Source organism: Octodon degus, unplaced genomic scaffold (genome assembly GCF_000260255.1).
Source record: "Octodon degus isolate 3935 unplaced genomic scaffold, OctDeg1.0 scaffold00121, whole genome shotgun sequence".
In the NCBI taxonomy this organism is placed as follows: domain Eukaryota; kingdom Metazoa; phylum Chordata; class Mammalia; order Rodentia; family Octodontidae; genus Octodon; species Octodon degus.
Window position 1 is genome coordinate 2,404,280 of NW_004524697.1, and position 14,577 is coordinate 2,418,856.

At 38.2% G+C, this 14,577-nt stretch overlaps 1 protein-coding gene across 1 annotated transcript in view; it reads left to right on the forward strand.

Annotated features, from left to right (window-relative positions):
* Positions 1 to 1,483: 1,483 nt before the first annotated feature.
* The window catches only part of Hpgd (15-hydroxyprostaglandin dehydrogenase), a 60,093-nt gene continuing 46,999 nt past the window's right edge, over positions 1,484 to 14,577 (forward strand). Inside the window, exons 1-3 of the mRNA XM_023700098.1 lie at positions 1,484 to 1,818; positions 2,026 to 2,149; positions 5,209 to 5,315. Coding sequence (XP_023555866.1) covers positions 1,726 to 1,818; positions 2,026 to 2,149; positions 5,209 to 5,315 — 324 coding nt within the window. The 5' untranslated portion in view covers positions 1,484 to 1,725. The remainder of the gene's footprint in view (positions 1,819 to 2,025; positions 2,150 to 5,208; positions 5,316 to 14,577) is intronic.

The window sequence follows — 14,577 nt, forward strand, 5'->3', positions numbered from 1 at the left end:
TTTGGCAAGTACTTTGCATTGTTGATCATTCCTTTTTCCCTCAGAACTGATTCTCGCTAAAGTGCTAGGACACTCTTACTCTCTGGACCTAGTCAATGGTCCCTTCAGCCCTTCCTTCCACATTTCTTTCGCCAGTTCCTGAAGGTGGAGGAACTGTTCCATTTCCTCTCCCATGTTCCATGCATGCCAAATGCTTTTCATTTGTTTCTTTTGTTTTACTCTTTTGTTCTTTACTGTTCTCTGTCAGTATGATTCCTCCAATCACTCGTCATATTACAATCCCAACCATCACAATAAAATACAAATATCTTTTGGTCTTACTTTTCCCAATATTTTTTCAAGTCTTCCATTCAAATCAGTTTTGCAGACTTTTGGTTCCGTGGTTTCTATGTATTTTATGATGCAATCAGCCCAATACCTTTTTCCTGCTGAACTAGTCATAGGCCCTAGGTCTCCTTCAGTAAACAAGAAAAGTTTACAAAAGTTTCATTCTACTATCGGACTTTTGCAGGACACTTACTTCTCCAAAGAGCTTAGATTTCTTTGTCAAAATAAATGCCCACCAAACTGGCAAAACTGAAGCTTGCTAATATTAACACGGGAAAAAGAGACCAGCGAGTGCCTTACATGGTGGAGCTGGTGTATCTCTCCCAGCGAAGAGGTCTGCAGGGCAGAGATACAGCCCGTGTCCTGCACTGAGCTCTGAGCCTCGAAGCCAGTGTGATTCAGTGAGCAAACATTTCACTGAACCAAGAGCTGACTCCCCATCCAAGGACTCTGGAAGTCCTGGGCAAGTAGATGTTGAAAATTCTTGCAAGGCATGCTCAGAATGACACAGAAATCGACACTGATCTGAGCCACCACAGTGCAGCAGGATTCTTGAAGTTCCAGTTTTGAAATGGTACGATGCAAGTCCTCATAGCTTTTTTAGTATTTGTACAGCATAGCAAAAACAAAAACAAAAGAAAAAACAAAACAGTGCTCCTGGTTACGTTTGCCCACCTTTATTTTCTCTCTCTCTCTCTCTCTCTCTCTCTCTCTCTCTCTCTCTCTCTCTCTTTTGGGGGGTGGGGAGTGGGGGTGAGACAAGACCTCACTATCTAGTGCAGGCTGGCCTTGAACTTGCTCATGTAGCCCAGGCTGGCTTCCAGCTCATGACAGTCGCCTGCCTCGGCCTCCCGAGCGCTGGGATTCCAGGCGTGAGCCACTTCCTCCTTGGTGATTTCGACGTGGGGGTTCCTACAAAAACTTTGAGCCGAAAAGACCAACATCCCTACTTTGCCGTTTTGTTTATTTACTTTTGGGGCGAGGTGTGGCGCTATCCAAGCTCCCAAATCTCTGTCATGCTCTCCTATCTGGTCGGTCTTTAGGGCACTGAAGGAAACTTTTTTTTTTTTTCCTTAAAGAAATAACTTCTTTCCTTTTATCTGTCAGTTCACCGCCAGGCACGCAGGCAGAGGCTGAGGAGGAAGAGCTCTCTGTGGATCGGCTGCCTGAGGCGAATCTAGAAGGCCAAGCCCGCGAAGCCTGACCCCTGGAGTCGCAGGGGGCAGGTGACACTGCCGTGGGTTCCGCGCGCGGGCCTGACAGTGTCATCCCCGCCCACTGGCGGCAGCGTGCCAGCCGGGCTGCACACGCTCGCCGGGCTCGCAGGGTCCATAAAAGCCGCCGCGGCGCAGGGACGCGGAGCTGACCCCCAGTCTGCTCGCGCGAGCCCGACCGACCATGCACGTGAACGGCAAAGTGGCGCTGGTGACCGGCGCCGCGCAGGGCATCGGCAGAGCCTTCGCCGAAGAACTGCTGCACAAGGGCGCCAAGGTAAGTGCGGAGCCGCCCGAAACCTGTCCGCCCCCAGGGTCCCGGGACGTAGAGGGACGCGCAGCCGAGAGCTGCTGCGCAGAGGCTGGGGGCAGACGTGGCAGGCGACTGCGACTGAGCCTGAACACTAGGCAATAGCGACTTGTGCATTGTTTGCGCCTATTTCCGGAGCTGCTCCGGACCTTGATTCCCCTCCTGCTATTGCAGGTAGCCCTGGTGGACTGGAATCTTGAAGCAGGTGTAAAGTGTAAAGCTGCCCTGGATGAACAATTTGAACCTCAGAAGACGCTGTTCATCCAGTGTGATGTGGCTAACCAGGAACAACTGAGAGGTAAGACAGGGGTCCAGTCCGTCTACTTGAAACACACCCTGAGCAAGCAACAACTCAAAGGCAGCCGGGCAAGAGAGCAGGCAAGGCCCAGAGCCAGCCTGGCCACCTCCTGGAGAGCAACTACTTTTAATCTCCGGAAGATGGCTTGGACTGTTACATGTCCTATTGCCAACCAGTGGCCATAAAAACGAAGGAGAGACAAGGCTGTCTGAGAAATCCTTTTACTTTAGTCATTTGGCAGCACATAATGTAATCAAAACTCCTTTTGTGTATTCAAACATACCGCTGCTACAGTAATTATTAAATGATTGCTGTTGCTGACAGACTGTGGAACTGAAAATTTGCTAGGGCACTGTGCAAACAACTTCTCTAGGAACCTGAAAGACAGAGTTCTGTGACAATCAAACGTGGTAGTGTGTTTCTCTTTTGAACACATTAGAATATAAATTCAAGGGTCACGCGCATGGAGATGTTACTGGCTTTTGGCCAAGTGTTTTCTCTGGTTTTTCTCCTTTGAAATGGTATTTTAAAATAATAATCATGGCATATTGTTAAAATGACAGACGAAAAGTTTCTGTCAGCTTTTCCTCAATGGTTTCCTGTTTCTGTGTAGTCACTTAAAATAGATCAACTACTTGTGAAGAATAAGTGACAGCGTCGGTGTGCACAGAAAACAGCTCCACACATATAGAAGGCCCAATCCATTTGCGTGCAAAAATTATTTTTCAGGGGAAAAAGAGAAAATAAAATATTTGCATTTCATTAACTTATTAGAAGAGATTGAGTAAATTATAGGCACATTATTAGTCTATGCATCAGATAAGTTCCAGAAATTTCCCTGAAGGACTCCTCTTTATGGGACCCTGAAGTATGAATTTCTTTTAAAACTTTTGGCATATTCTGTGAGAGTGAAAATGGGGTGTTGTGTTATGAGAGATTCCATGTAGTGGAGATTGTTTTAAAGGAAGTTATGTAATTAAAATCCCCAAATGCTGCAAAGACTTATAATACAGATGTCAAGCCTCAGTAGGACAGTTCTATAAACACAGAGCTGGTAGAATTGCCAGAGGATCACCTGTTGACTGTACAGGACGCTCCGGCTCAGGAAAAGAGCAATGCTACATCCCAGCAGGCATGCTGCTGGGGTAGAAAACAGGTCATACAATGTCAAAACTGTTCTCATTTCAATTTATGCAGCTTGACACATGATATTTAGCCTCAATTGCTTTGCTCTGCAGTATTTAAAATGAATGCCTTGACTGTAAACACATTGCTTAAGGATGAGTGATTGTGCGAGCAACCCAGACGCATAATGAGTGACCTGGGAAGCCCTGTGCGTCCAGAGAAGGCCACATGTGTGGACACTGGCAGTTGTCTGTATCAAAGGAAAATGTGACGGCTTTCAATTTCAGGACTTAATGTTTACTGCAACTTTTAAAACTGTTTGTAAACACATTGAATTTATAAAATACCAGAGCTTGAATAGGTTTTTGGAGATGATCTAGACATGACTCATTTTACAAATTAACAAACTGCAGCACAGAGAGTTCAGGTAAGTTAAAGAGCATGCTACAGGAGATAGGAGTCATTTAACTCACGTGGAGCATCAGAGAAAGATGTTATCTCATACACCAGTAAAGGCAGGGCATAGAGAGGCAAAGAAATGTATTAAAGACCAGAATAAAGAAAGAAAAAATAAGCATATTTAACAATATCTCTCATAAAATGGGACAATATCTGTAGAGTTATGAGGAATGGAGCCAACTTAGGATAGAAGAGGAAGAAAAGGAAAAGAAAAATTAATGTTCCATGTATGACCTTTTCTGGAACCAATTTGAGATATTCGGAAGCTTTTCGAAAATTCCATGAAAAAGTAAACAGTTTTTATTTTGTTGTTGTTGTCTTCCATTCCAGTACAGTGAGTGCAGAGGGTACACATTACAGAGATTGGCAAAGTGTTCAGCAAGTAATTTTCACGGGAGACGATCCATTTCACAGCTGGCAAATGAGTGGTTTTCCAAATGTGTTCAGTGATTGTAAAGTCACAGTAAGTTTGTGTTGATCTACTTTCCAAAAGGAATACATATGCTGGTGTGGAGGTCTGAGAACACACTTCTATCCTTTAGAATGACTGCTACCATTGTTATCTATGCTGTCAAGTAGTAAGACTGGCTGAATCATAACAGAGCCCCAGAAACAGTTTAAATCAGTAGAACTACATAAAAGGCCGCTTTGGGAAGTAGTGAGTTTCTCACTGCTGAAATGGTAAGGCCCAGTTTGGACTAGATAGAGGAGAGAGGATTTGCAAGAATTGAATATGTGGTTGAACAGTGGACTTGATGACACTGAGCCTGAGGGGCCAGACTTCACTGATTGGACACAATTTTAATATAAATGAATGTAAAGTAGCAATAAATAATGATGAGGAGAAAAATAAAATAGCAGACATCAAAGTTTCATTGATCTGATAAAATCATCTGAATGAAATGTAGAATTTTATGACTAGAGCATAAAATCTTCCTGAAATAGTCACAATGGATTTGCATATATAAGAAAACTTGTATTAATATAATACTTTGCCAGCATAACATGTTTGTTGATAAAAGATTTCTGTCACATCTTTGCTACAGTCCAACAACTTCTTAGCTGGCTTACACTGAAGAGATATAGCTGCTGAATTTGTCTTCAAATAGTTCTTTGCTACAAGCAGCTATTAGCCTAGGATGCTTAGTTCTCTAAACTTTACTGCATTGAAGTTACTTCTTATATACCTTTAATGGGAATGCAGTTCATCTACGGGTATGGTAAAGTAAGGTCCTGACTCAACAGGTATGTGGTATTCACAAAATTCTGTATTTTTAACAACTTCCTGGGTAATGCTTATTGAGCCTTCTTATTCACAAATCACATTTTGAATAGAAAGGAATTAAGTTGCAGGTTAAGTGTGTGTTGTTCACCTTAAGGAATGATAAATAAAAATTCATTGCATGGCCATAAGGTTAGATCTGTGTGCTTCTATGGACAATAAAATGTATCTATAATGTCTCTTTTGAAATTAGATACTTTCAGAAAAGTTGTAGACTACTTTGGAAGATTGGACATCTTGGTCAATAATGCTGGAGTGAATAATGAGAAAAACTGGGAGAAAACACTTCAAATTAACTTGGTAAGCTATCTTATCCATATTTATTGCCTAAAATCATTTGACAACATGATGTTTATAAAGGAAATAAATGGTACAATTTCATACAAATAAAACAATGACCTGCAATATAGAAAATGGAAGTTAGAGGAGTCAAGGGGAGAAAGCATTTTCTTCTATAATTAGGAACATATTTGAAACTCAGGGTTATTACAATAAGCCTGTCTTAAGATGTTAGAAGAACATAAGAAAAAAGGTTGCTTTCTCACTTAGAGATTGGCAATCCCCTACTCACAGATCTTCAAGCTAAAAATGGTTCTTTACTTTTCTAGTGACTGAAAAATAATCAAAACACATGAATATATAAAATTCAGATTTCAATGTCATAAATGCTGAAGTAGTAGAACAAAGCCTAGTCATTGGTCTTGTACTGTCAAATGTGTGCTTTTATGCTGTAAATAATGACAGAGTTGAATAACATAACAGAGATCCTACGGCTGGCTACAGCTAAAATATTAACTGTCTGACCCTTTACAGAATGAACTTGCCAAACCCTAACAGTTTTTATTTACTTAAATAACACTTCTTAATAAATGTTAGAACATGGCAGAAATGAGTTAAAATATAATTTCTATTTTTTGTTTATTTTTATTAATGCCTGTGTGCAGGGCATGATCACAGATTTTGGGGGTAGGCGGCATGCGTACCAACACTCCTGCATTCTTTCCTTGTCCCCACCACTCCCGTTTGTCCCTGCTCCCTCCCGCTGTGGGTAGCTGCTTTCCATTTGTTTTCAATCCTTTATTTCTCCTTCCCCCTTCTCTCCTTGCTATATTTCCCTCTTTCCTTCTCTTGCTCATATTCCCATTTTAAAAAGATCTTCCTCCTTCCTATCTTTAATTTTGCCTCTTATGTTTGTATTTCTAATGTAGTAGAAACCTTGTGATAGTTAAGCTTGGGGTGTCTGATTTATTTCATTTAATATTATGGTTTAAGGGCATCCATTCACCTCAAGTCCCTCAAGTTTATTCATCTTTATGACAAAGTGGTACTCTATGTCATATAAACATCACATTCATCCATCTACCTGTCAATGGACATATAGGCGATTATGAATTAATTATGTTACTATAAACAGAGGCGCATGTATCACTGTAATATGATGATTTGATAGAAAGGGGATGTTTGGTCAAACAGAATTTGTTTGTTTGTGTATTCATTTATTTATTTTGCGGTACCGAGGATTGAACTCAGGACCTTGTGCTTCCCAGGCAAGCACCTATTCTACTGAGCTATCTCACTGGCCCCCCAAACAGAATTTTAAATTTTAAGTTTTTAAGAAATTTCCACACTGATTCCCACAGTGATTGTTGAGTACATATTCCCACCAATGATTTAGAAATGTTCTTTATTCAGGGCAGCCTCCCCAGAATTTGCTGTCACCTGATTTCTTCATGATAATCTTTCTTCCTGGGTCAAGATGCAATCTGTGCTGTTTGAATTTACATTTCTCTATTGCCTAGAAATTCTGAACATCTTTTCATGTATTTAGTGGGTATTCTTGTTGTTTTTTGCTTTTTTTTTTTTTTTTTTGTATTTTAGGACAGGTTCTACAGTGTCTCACTATGTAGATTGCACTCATAGTGATTCTCCTGTTTTCGGCCTCCCAAGCATTGGGAATACAGGCGAGTGCCACCATGCCCAGTCTCAGTTGCCATCTCAGCATACCCTGGAGGCGAGCCTGGCATGGCACGTTGGGGACTGAACCCCAGCCACTGAGCTCTGCCTAAGTGCGCACTTTAGTCCACTAAGTTATCTGACAGGCCCTGTATTTAGCATTTTAAATTTGCACTTCAGGAGCCCATTTTTTATTAGATCTTTTATTTTGGGAAGTCAAATTTTTTGAGTTCTTCATGTATTCTAGATATAATCTTTTGTCCAAAAATAGCAGACAAATTTTTTCTCCAAGCTGTACATTATCTCTTTACTCTGTTGGTAGCTTCCTTTGCTGTGAAGAATTTTTCTAATTTGGTAAGATTCCGTTTGCTGTTTCTCACTCAGTACTATTTCTTGTGCTGTTGTGGTTCTGTTCAGAAAGTTCTTGCCTAATTATGTCTTCAAGAGTTTTAGCTATTTTGTCTTCTATTTTTATTTTGTATATTTGGCACAGGGTCTCACTATGCAGCTTGGATTCATAGTGATCCACCTGGTTTCAGCCTCCCTAGCACTGTGTTTACAGATATGCGCCATCAGGCCCAGACTCCGTGGCCAGCTCAATGTGCCTGGGGGTGGACTAGTGCGGCCTATGGTGCTGGGGATCAAACCCTGCTCCCTGCGCTTCCTAAGTAGGCGCTTAGTCCACTGAGCTATCTCACCAGCCCTATTTTGTCTTCTAGAAGATCAAATATTCCTCTTTTAACATTTAGATTATTCATCCATCTTGAGTTTAGCTTACTACATGTGCAAATATAGGTCTAGATTTAATCTTCTGAATGTAGGGGTCTAATGTCCTAGATTCATTTATTTACCAGATGTGTGTTTGGCCCTTTCATCAACTCCAAAAAATTGAATGTATTTTGGTCTGTTTCTGCTATTCTATTAGTCCACATGTCTGTTTCTGTGCCAGTACCATGCTGGGTTTGGTTGTTGTTGTTGTTTTTATCACTGTAGCTTTGCAGTATTTCTTTAAATCTAGTATTTTGATTGTTCCTACTTTCCCTTCACTACTCAGGATTGCTTTCTCTATTTTGGGTCTGTCCTGGTTACATATGAATTCCGTGACTGTTTTCTTTACATCTGTGGGAAATGCTGTTGGCATTTTGATTGGGATAGTCTTAAATGCATAGACCAGTTTTGGAAGTACAGCCATTTTTTTATATTCAACTTATCCATGAACATGGGACTTCTTCCCATTTTTGATGTTCTCCATATTTTCAAAGTGAAGTAATTTTCATTTGGAGGTTTTTACTTCACTGAATAGCTTAATTCCTAAGTATCCAATTTATCATGATGCAATTATGAATAGTATTATTCTCCTAATAGTTTCCTCAGTGAGTTGCTAATTCTCATACAGGAACAGTATTGATTTTTGTATGTTGATTTTGCATCTGAATTTCATTATTAATTCTACAGGTCATTTGGGAAGTTTGGGGGTCTTGTACCCAGAAGATCATATCATCTGCAAATAATGATATTTTGACTTATCCTAGACATATCCCTTTTCTTTCTTTTCCTTGCCTGGTTGCCCTAGCAAGTGTTTTTGGGGACGACCTGAAGTAGTGATAGCGGGCATCCTAGTTTAGTTTCTGTTTTGAGAGGGAAAACGTTCAGTTTTTCCCAAACAAAATAATAGTGTATTGGTCACAAATGACTTCTATCAGACTGAGATAGAGACTGGCATGGTGGCACATGCCTGTAGTCCCACCTACTCAGGAGGGTGAGGTGGGAAGACCGCTTGAGTCCAGGAGTTCTGGGCTGCAGTGTGCCGTGCCAATCGGGTGTCTACACTAAATTCGGCATCAATATGGTGACCTTTTGGGAGCAGGGGACCACCAGGTTGCCTAAGGAGGAGTGAACCGGCTCAGGTCAGAAATAGAGCAGGTCAGATTAGGTAGAATCCTTCTATATGTATGTTCTTCCGCCTTTTTTTTTTTTTAATCAATGAATGAATGTTGGAATTTATTAAAGGCTTTTTCTGGATCTATTGGGTTGATAATATGATTGTTGTCATTATTTCTGTTTATGTGATGCAGCGCACTGATTGATTCAATTTTTCTGCACCCTCCTTAAATCCCTAGAATGAAGGCTGGCCAAATAGCTCAAGGGATTAAAGCTCTTGTAAGCAGGCGCAGGGGCCGGGTGTTCAAACCCTGGGCCTGCCATGCCTGCCCCACCCCTGGGGCATGCTGAGACTGAGCATGGTGGAGTGCTCCTGTAATCCCAGAACTTGGGAGGCTGTAAAACAGGAGAATCACTATGAGTCCAATCTAGTAGTGAGACCCTGAACACCCTGTAGACCCTTCCCTGAAAAAAAAAAAAAAAAATACTAGGAGGAAGCCTACTTGCTCTTGACCTTTTGGGTGATTTGTTGCATTGATTTCCAGCATCTTTGTTGAAGATTTTTACATCAATATTTACTTTAGAGATTGACCTGTCATTGATTTTTTTTTTTTTTTTTTTTTTTTTTTTTTTTTTTTTTTTTTTTTGGAACATATCTTTGTCTGGTTTTGGAATCAAGATAATGCTAGTTTCCAGGAATGATTTTGGGAGTACTCCTTTCTTTTTGATTTCATGAAAGTTTTTGCAGAACATTTGCATTAGGTTGCCCTATACTTCTTAGAGAATTCAGTAGTTAGTCATTCAGGCAGGCCCTGCACTTGCTTTGTTGGTAGGCTTATTATTATTATTATAATTATAATTATTACTGCTTCAATGTCATCTCATTATTGATTTATTCAGGGCTTTTAGGTCTTCATGGTTCAGATTTGGTAAACTGTATATATCTGGGAAGTTTTATAATTCTTCCCAGTTCTCAAAAAAAGTGGCATCAAGGTTTGTAAAGTAGTTGTCAATAATCTTCCAGATCTTAACAGTGTCCATTCTGATTTCACCTTTTTCAGTCCTAATTGCATTGAGTCTTTTGTTTTCTTTTGGTAAGATCAGCGAAAGTTTTTTTTGTTTTGTTTTGTTTTCTTTATTCTTTCAAAGAACCAGCTCTTCAATTATTGAGTCTTTGTATTATTTTTAGTATTTATTCCATTGATTTTGCTCTGTTTTTATGAATTATTTTACTGTTAAAGATCAGAAATTCAATTGTTTTTGGTTTTCTATGACCTTGAGGTACATCTTTAAGTTAATTACTTGGGCTCATTATTTTTCTGATGTAGGCATTCACAGATATAAATTTCCCTCTTGGGGCTATTTTGTGTCCCGTAGTTTCTGATATATTGTACCGGCATTATTATTGAATTCTAGGAAATGTCTTATTTGTTCCTTAATTTCTTCCATGACTCTTTGTTATCAAGATTGTGTTATTTAATTTTCATTCATGTTTGTGATTTCAGTGGTTTATTTTCCATCAATCTTTAGTTTCATTGTACTATGATCTGATAATATGCCAGGTAATTTTTTTTATTATTTTGCTTTTACTTAAGCAAGTTTTATTGGATAGTATGTTTTCTACTTTGGAGAATGCTCCATCTATGTCAAAAAAGAGTGTGCATTGAGTATGGACCGAAATCTCCACTAACTGTGAGCTGAATAAACCTTTCCTTCCTCAAAAAAAAGAGTGTGCATTGTGTGGTTGTTGGATAGAGCCCCTTCTATATAACTATTAAGTCAATTTGCCTGAAGGTTTGGTTCAACTATGATATTTCTTTATTACCTTTTTATCTACTTGATCTTTCTGTTTGTGATAGTGATAGCTGAGTTTACTCACTAAAATTGAACTGATATGTATCTAACTTTTTATGTTTTATGAAGTTAAGTGTACCGTTCTTTTGTGATTTATGTTTATAATTCATATTTCTTCCTGTTAGATAAATCCCGTAACCATATGTAGTGTTCTACTTTGTCTCTTCTGATCAGTCTTGGTTTAAAATTGGCTTTGCCTGAAACTAAGAGACTAATTTTAGTGTATGAGTTTCCTTTTGGATTAAATGTGTTTCTTTTATATAGCATACTATTGAACTTTGTTTCTTGATCCATTCTGCCAGTCTAAATTTTTTGATTGACAAATTGAGATTGTTCACTTTAGTAAGTACTTAAGTTGTCCTTCTGTGTAGTGTTTCATTGCTGCTGATTCCTTCCTTTCCCTTGACTTAATCACTTGCCCTATCTGGTATGTCCATGCCACTGAAACTCTTGCCATTGAAGGCTTGATCATACTTTTCTAGGGTCTCCTTGAGTCCTCCTTGAGTCTAGGGTCAGCTTGATGGTCATGCATTTATTTAAGTATTTTTATCATGAAAATATTTTATTTCTCCATCAATTTTTAAAAATAATTTTGCAGATTATATCACTCTGTATTGGAAGATTTTGCTTTTGCTTTTGTTTTTAGGGCTTAAAACACTGCACTCAGGCTTTCTTTGCCCTTGACATTTATCTTGGGTCTTCTGTAATTATAAAGGATTTTCCTTTATAACTGACTTGCTTCCCTTCTCCAACATCTTTTAAGATTCTGTTCTTGTGCTGGATTTCTAATATTTGGACTACGCATTGTACAGAGGTGATTTTCTGATCTTGGCTATTTGGGGTTCTATATTTCTCACTTTTAACTTAATGTTAAAATTATTTTTCCATGTTGGAAAGTTTTGATGTCTTCTAATTTTTCTCTAATTCCAGTTAATTTTAGACCAATCTTTGTATCAGCTATCTTACATTGAACTCATATTTTATGTTTGCTATTTTTAAAGTATCTCTGTTTAAGTGGGGTCTAAAAGAAGGCTTATCCTTTAATTCTAACACTACTGAACAGTTCTGCTGCCAATAGTTGCAACTGAATTATTAATCTTTTGAATTTCTATTTAGATCATTTTTATGGACTCTAGTTCTTTTTCTAAGCTGGTCACTTGTGTTTTGCATTGCTTAGCTCTGCTAGCCTTTTTATTACTGTCTTCTGCAAACTCACTAATCATTTTATTTATTTAATCCAAATATGTTTACTTATATCTACTGTGAGCTTGACAAAGTCTTATTGACCTGTTTTGTTATCTCACCTGATATCATTTTGAATAATATAGGCATGTGGCTCTTGCTTTTCCCTTTTTATTCCATGTTTAGACTTGAGGGACCTGGGGGTTTGGGGATGCATTTTTCTGACTTGTCTGCTTATGTTTCTATTTTTTGTTTATTTCTTTGTTGTCTGTCCTGAGGATTGTGGGTTGATTGTAGTAGATTTCTTACTAATACGGAAACTTCTTTATTTAACATCTGTTTTTCAGACATATGCTCTTGGTGTGTCTACTAGCCTTCACCCCTGTTTCAGAATCCAACAATTTCTGTTCATTGGGGAGGGGAAATTGCATTTTACTTGGTTCAGTTACCAGTTTTCTAGAAATGGGATATAGTATAAAACAAAAAAAAAAGAGAGAGAGAGTGAGAAATGAGAAGAGAGAGGAAAGGTGAAAAAAAGGAGCAAAAACAGCAAATAAATAAAAGTAGTAAAGATGAAAAAGAAAACAGAAGATAAATCTCTAAACACAATTCTCTCTCTCTCTCTCTCTCTCTCTCTCTCTCTCTCTTTCTCTCTCTCTCTGGAAAGAGTAAGAATTAGTCAAAAATGTCACTATGTACTTCCAAATAAGTGGTTTCCTGAAAAGACCTACAGTCTTTGGAATCCATCAAGTCAGATTCTTCTTTGACTCAAGCCAACTGCTGGATTCATTGTTATCCCCTTAGGATTCAACCACCTCTGGATATGTGCACACCAAACCTGGCCTCTCACTGTGGAATACAGACCCTGTGTCCTTCCTGGCTTGACACTGAGCTTCTCAGGGGATGTCAGTTGATGTATATAGAGCCCTTACCCTCTCTGCGCCTGTTGCTGTTACTGTCACCCAGTTTTTGTGAAAGGGTAACCCTTCAGTTGTAGAGTGAAACAGGTATGTGGCTCAGTCCACACATTCAACCTTTCCCAAAATGGTACCTGATTAAACTCTTTCTGGCAATATGATAGACTTCTTCATCAGCTCTTATCTTGGCAATGAAGAAATCACTCTCGGGATTAAAATCCCAGGTTGTTTTTTCTGAGGGCTTTTCTTGCTGACAGTGCTGCTGGTTCATCCTTGATTTCTCCCCAGTTCAGCCCAGTCTTTCAGGCTGACCTCTTCCCCATGAGGTTGGCTGCATGCTTGATCAGCGAGGTTCTCTAGAGATGGCTGGGAGTTCATGATTTTTCATGTATTGGTAGTGGCTGGTTTCTTCCACAACTGAACTTTTAGTTCCTAAGTTTCTTCATCCTTGCAATTTGTCTGTAAGCATAATTTCCACAGTGTTTACTGATTAGCTCTGATCTAATTTATAAAAATATAAAGTCCAACAATGCAACTTTCTGTTTTGTCTGTTCTATCGTAAGTTTTTTGGTTCTATCATTTCATGAACACCTTTAACATGAGATACTAAGTTCTGGTAAAACCTAAGTCCTAGCTAATATAAAATGTTTGATGGACTGTGGGTCACCTTGCCCTTTATAAACTTATTCTTAACTAGACTTGCCAAGTAGGTGAATGTGAAATACAATGTGATCACTGTGTGTGCTTGTGTACACAAGGAGCAGCTAGTTTCCTACCCCATGAATACCTTCCTTGCAGAATGAAAACTTCTTAAAAACAGGAACCTGCCATTTTTCTATTTCTTTCAAAAATCTGTACTGCCATGAAGAGAGTGCTTAAACAACAAATTTTGACTTAAATTGAAATATACAACATTAATTACTTGACTATAGAAAATTGGAAGTAATGAGAATTAGACAACCTCATCAAAGCAGCAAATTTATAAGCTTCACTTTGATGAAGTTACATACTTGCTTTTCAAACAACTTGTTTGCATCAAAATGTTTTCAGTATTCTAATTGGAATCCAAGAAGAGACATAATGTCTCCTTTTCCTGATTTGAATAATTCTTTGAATTTCTTCTAACTAGAGAAGTAGTACAGTGAAATAAATGGAATATTTCCAAACTGTGAATCATGCTTTCATATTTTGACAAAATTTTTATTATACTATGTTAATATTTAATGCACCATTAAATTTTCTTAATACCAAATTTAATAATTTTCTTACCATGTTCTTATTTGGTTTGGATGTCAATCATATTTCATTTTTCATCTCTTGAGTCAATCAGTTTTTCAATAAAAATTCATATGTCAAAATGACAAATGTCAGTTTACCTATCTCTTTCAGTAATTCTGTCAATTTGTATTCTATGTAGTATAAACCTATAATATTCAGAGCCTAAATTGTTGGTACTATAATTTATTGATCTGTGATTTGTTTTTTAAGTTATATCAATATTTTCTGCCCATAATATATTAATCTATTCTATATATCTACATATAAAATTAATATCCTATAATTGTCTTTTCACTCACATTTGCCTAATTATCTTTTTTATATTAACTCTGTCTCTTGATGATATTTCATTGTGAGAGTTCATTTGTAAAGTTCTATCTGGAAACATTGATTTTTTTTATATTTGTGAATTTAAGCCTTTTATGTGTACTTTTACTTTTTGGTCTTGTACCTTAACATGTACAGTTTTCTTCTTAGATTTGGTATTTGCCGCCACC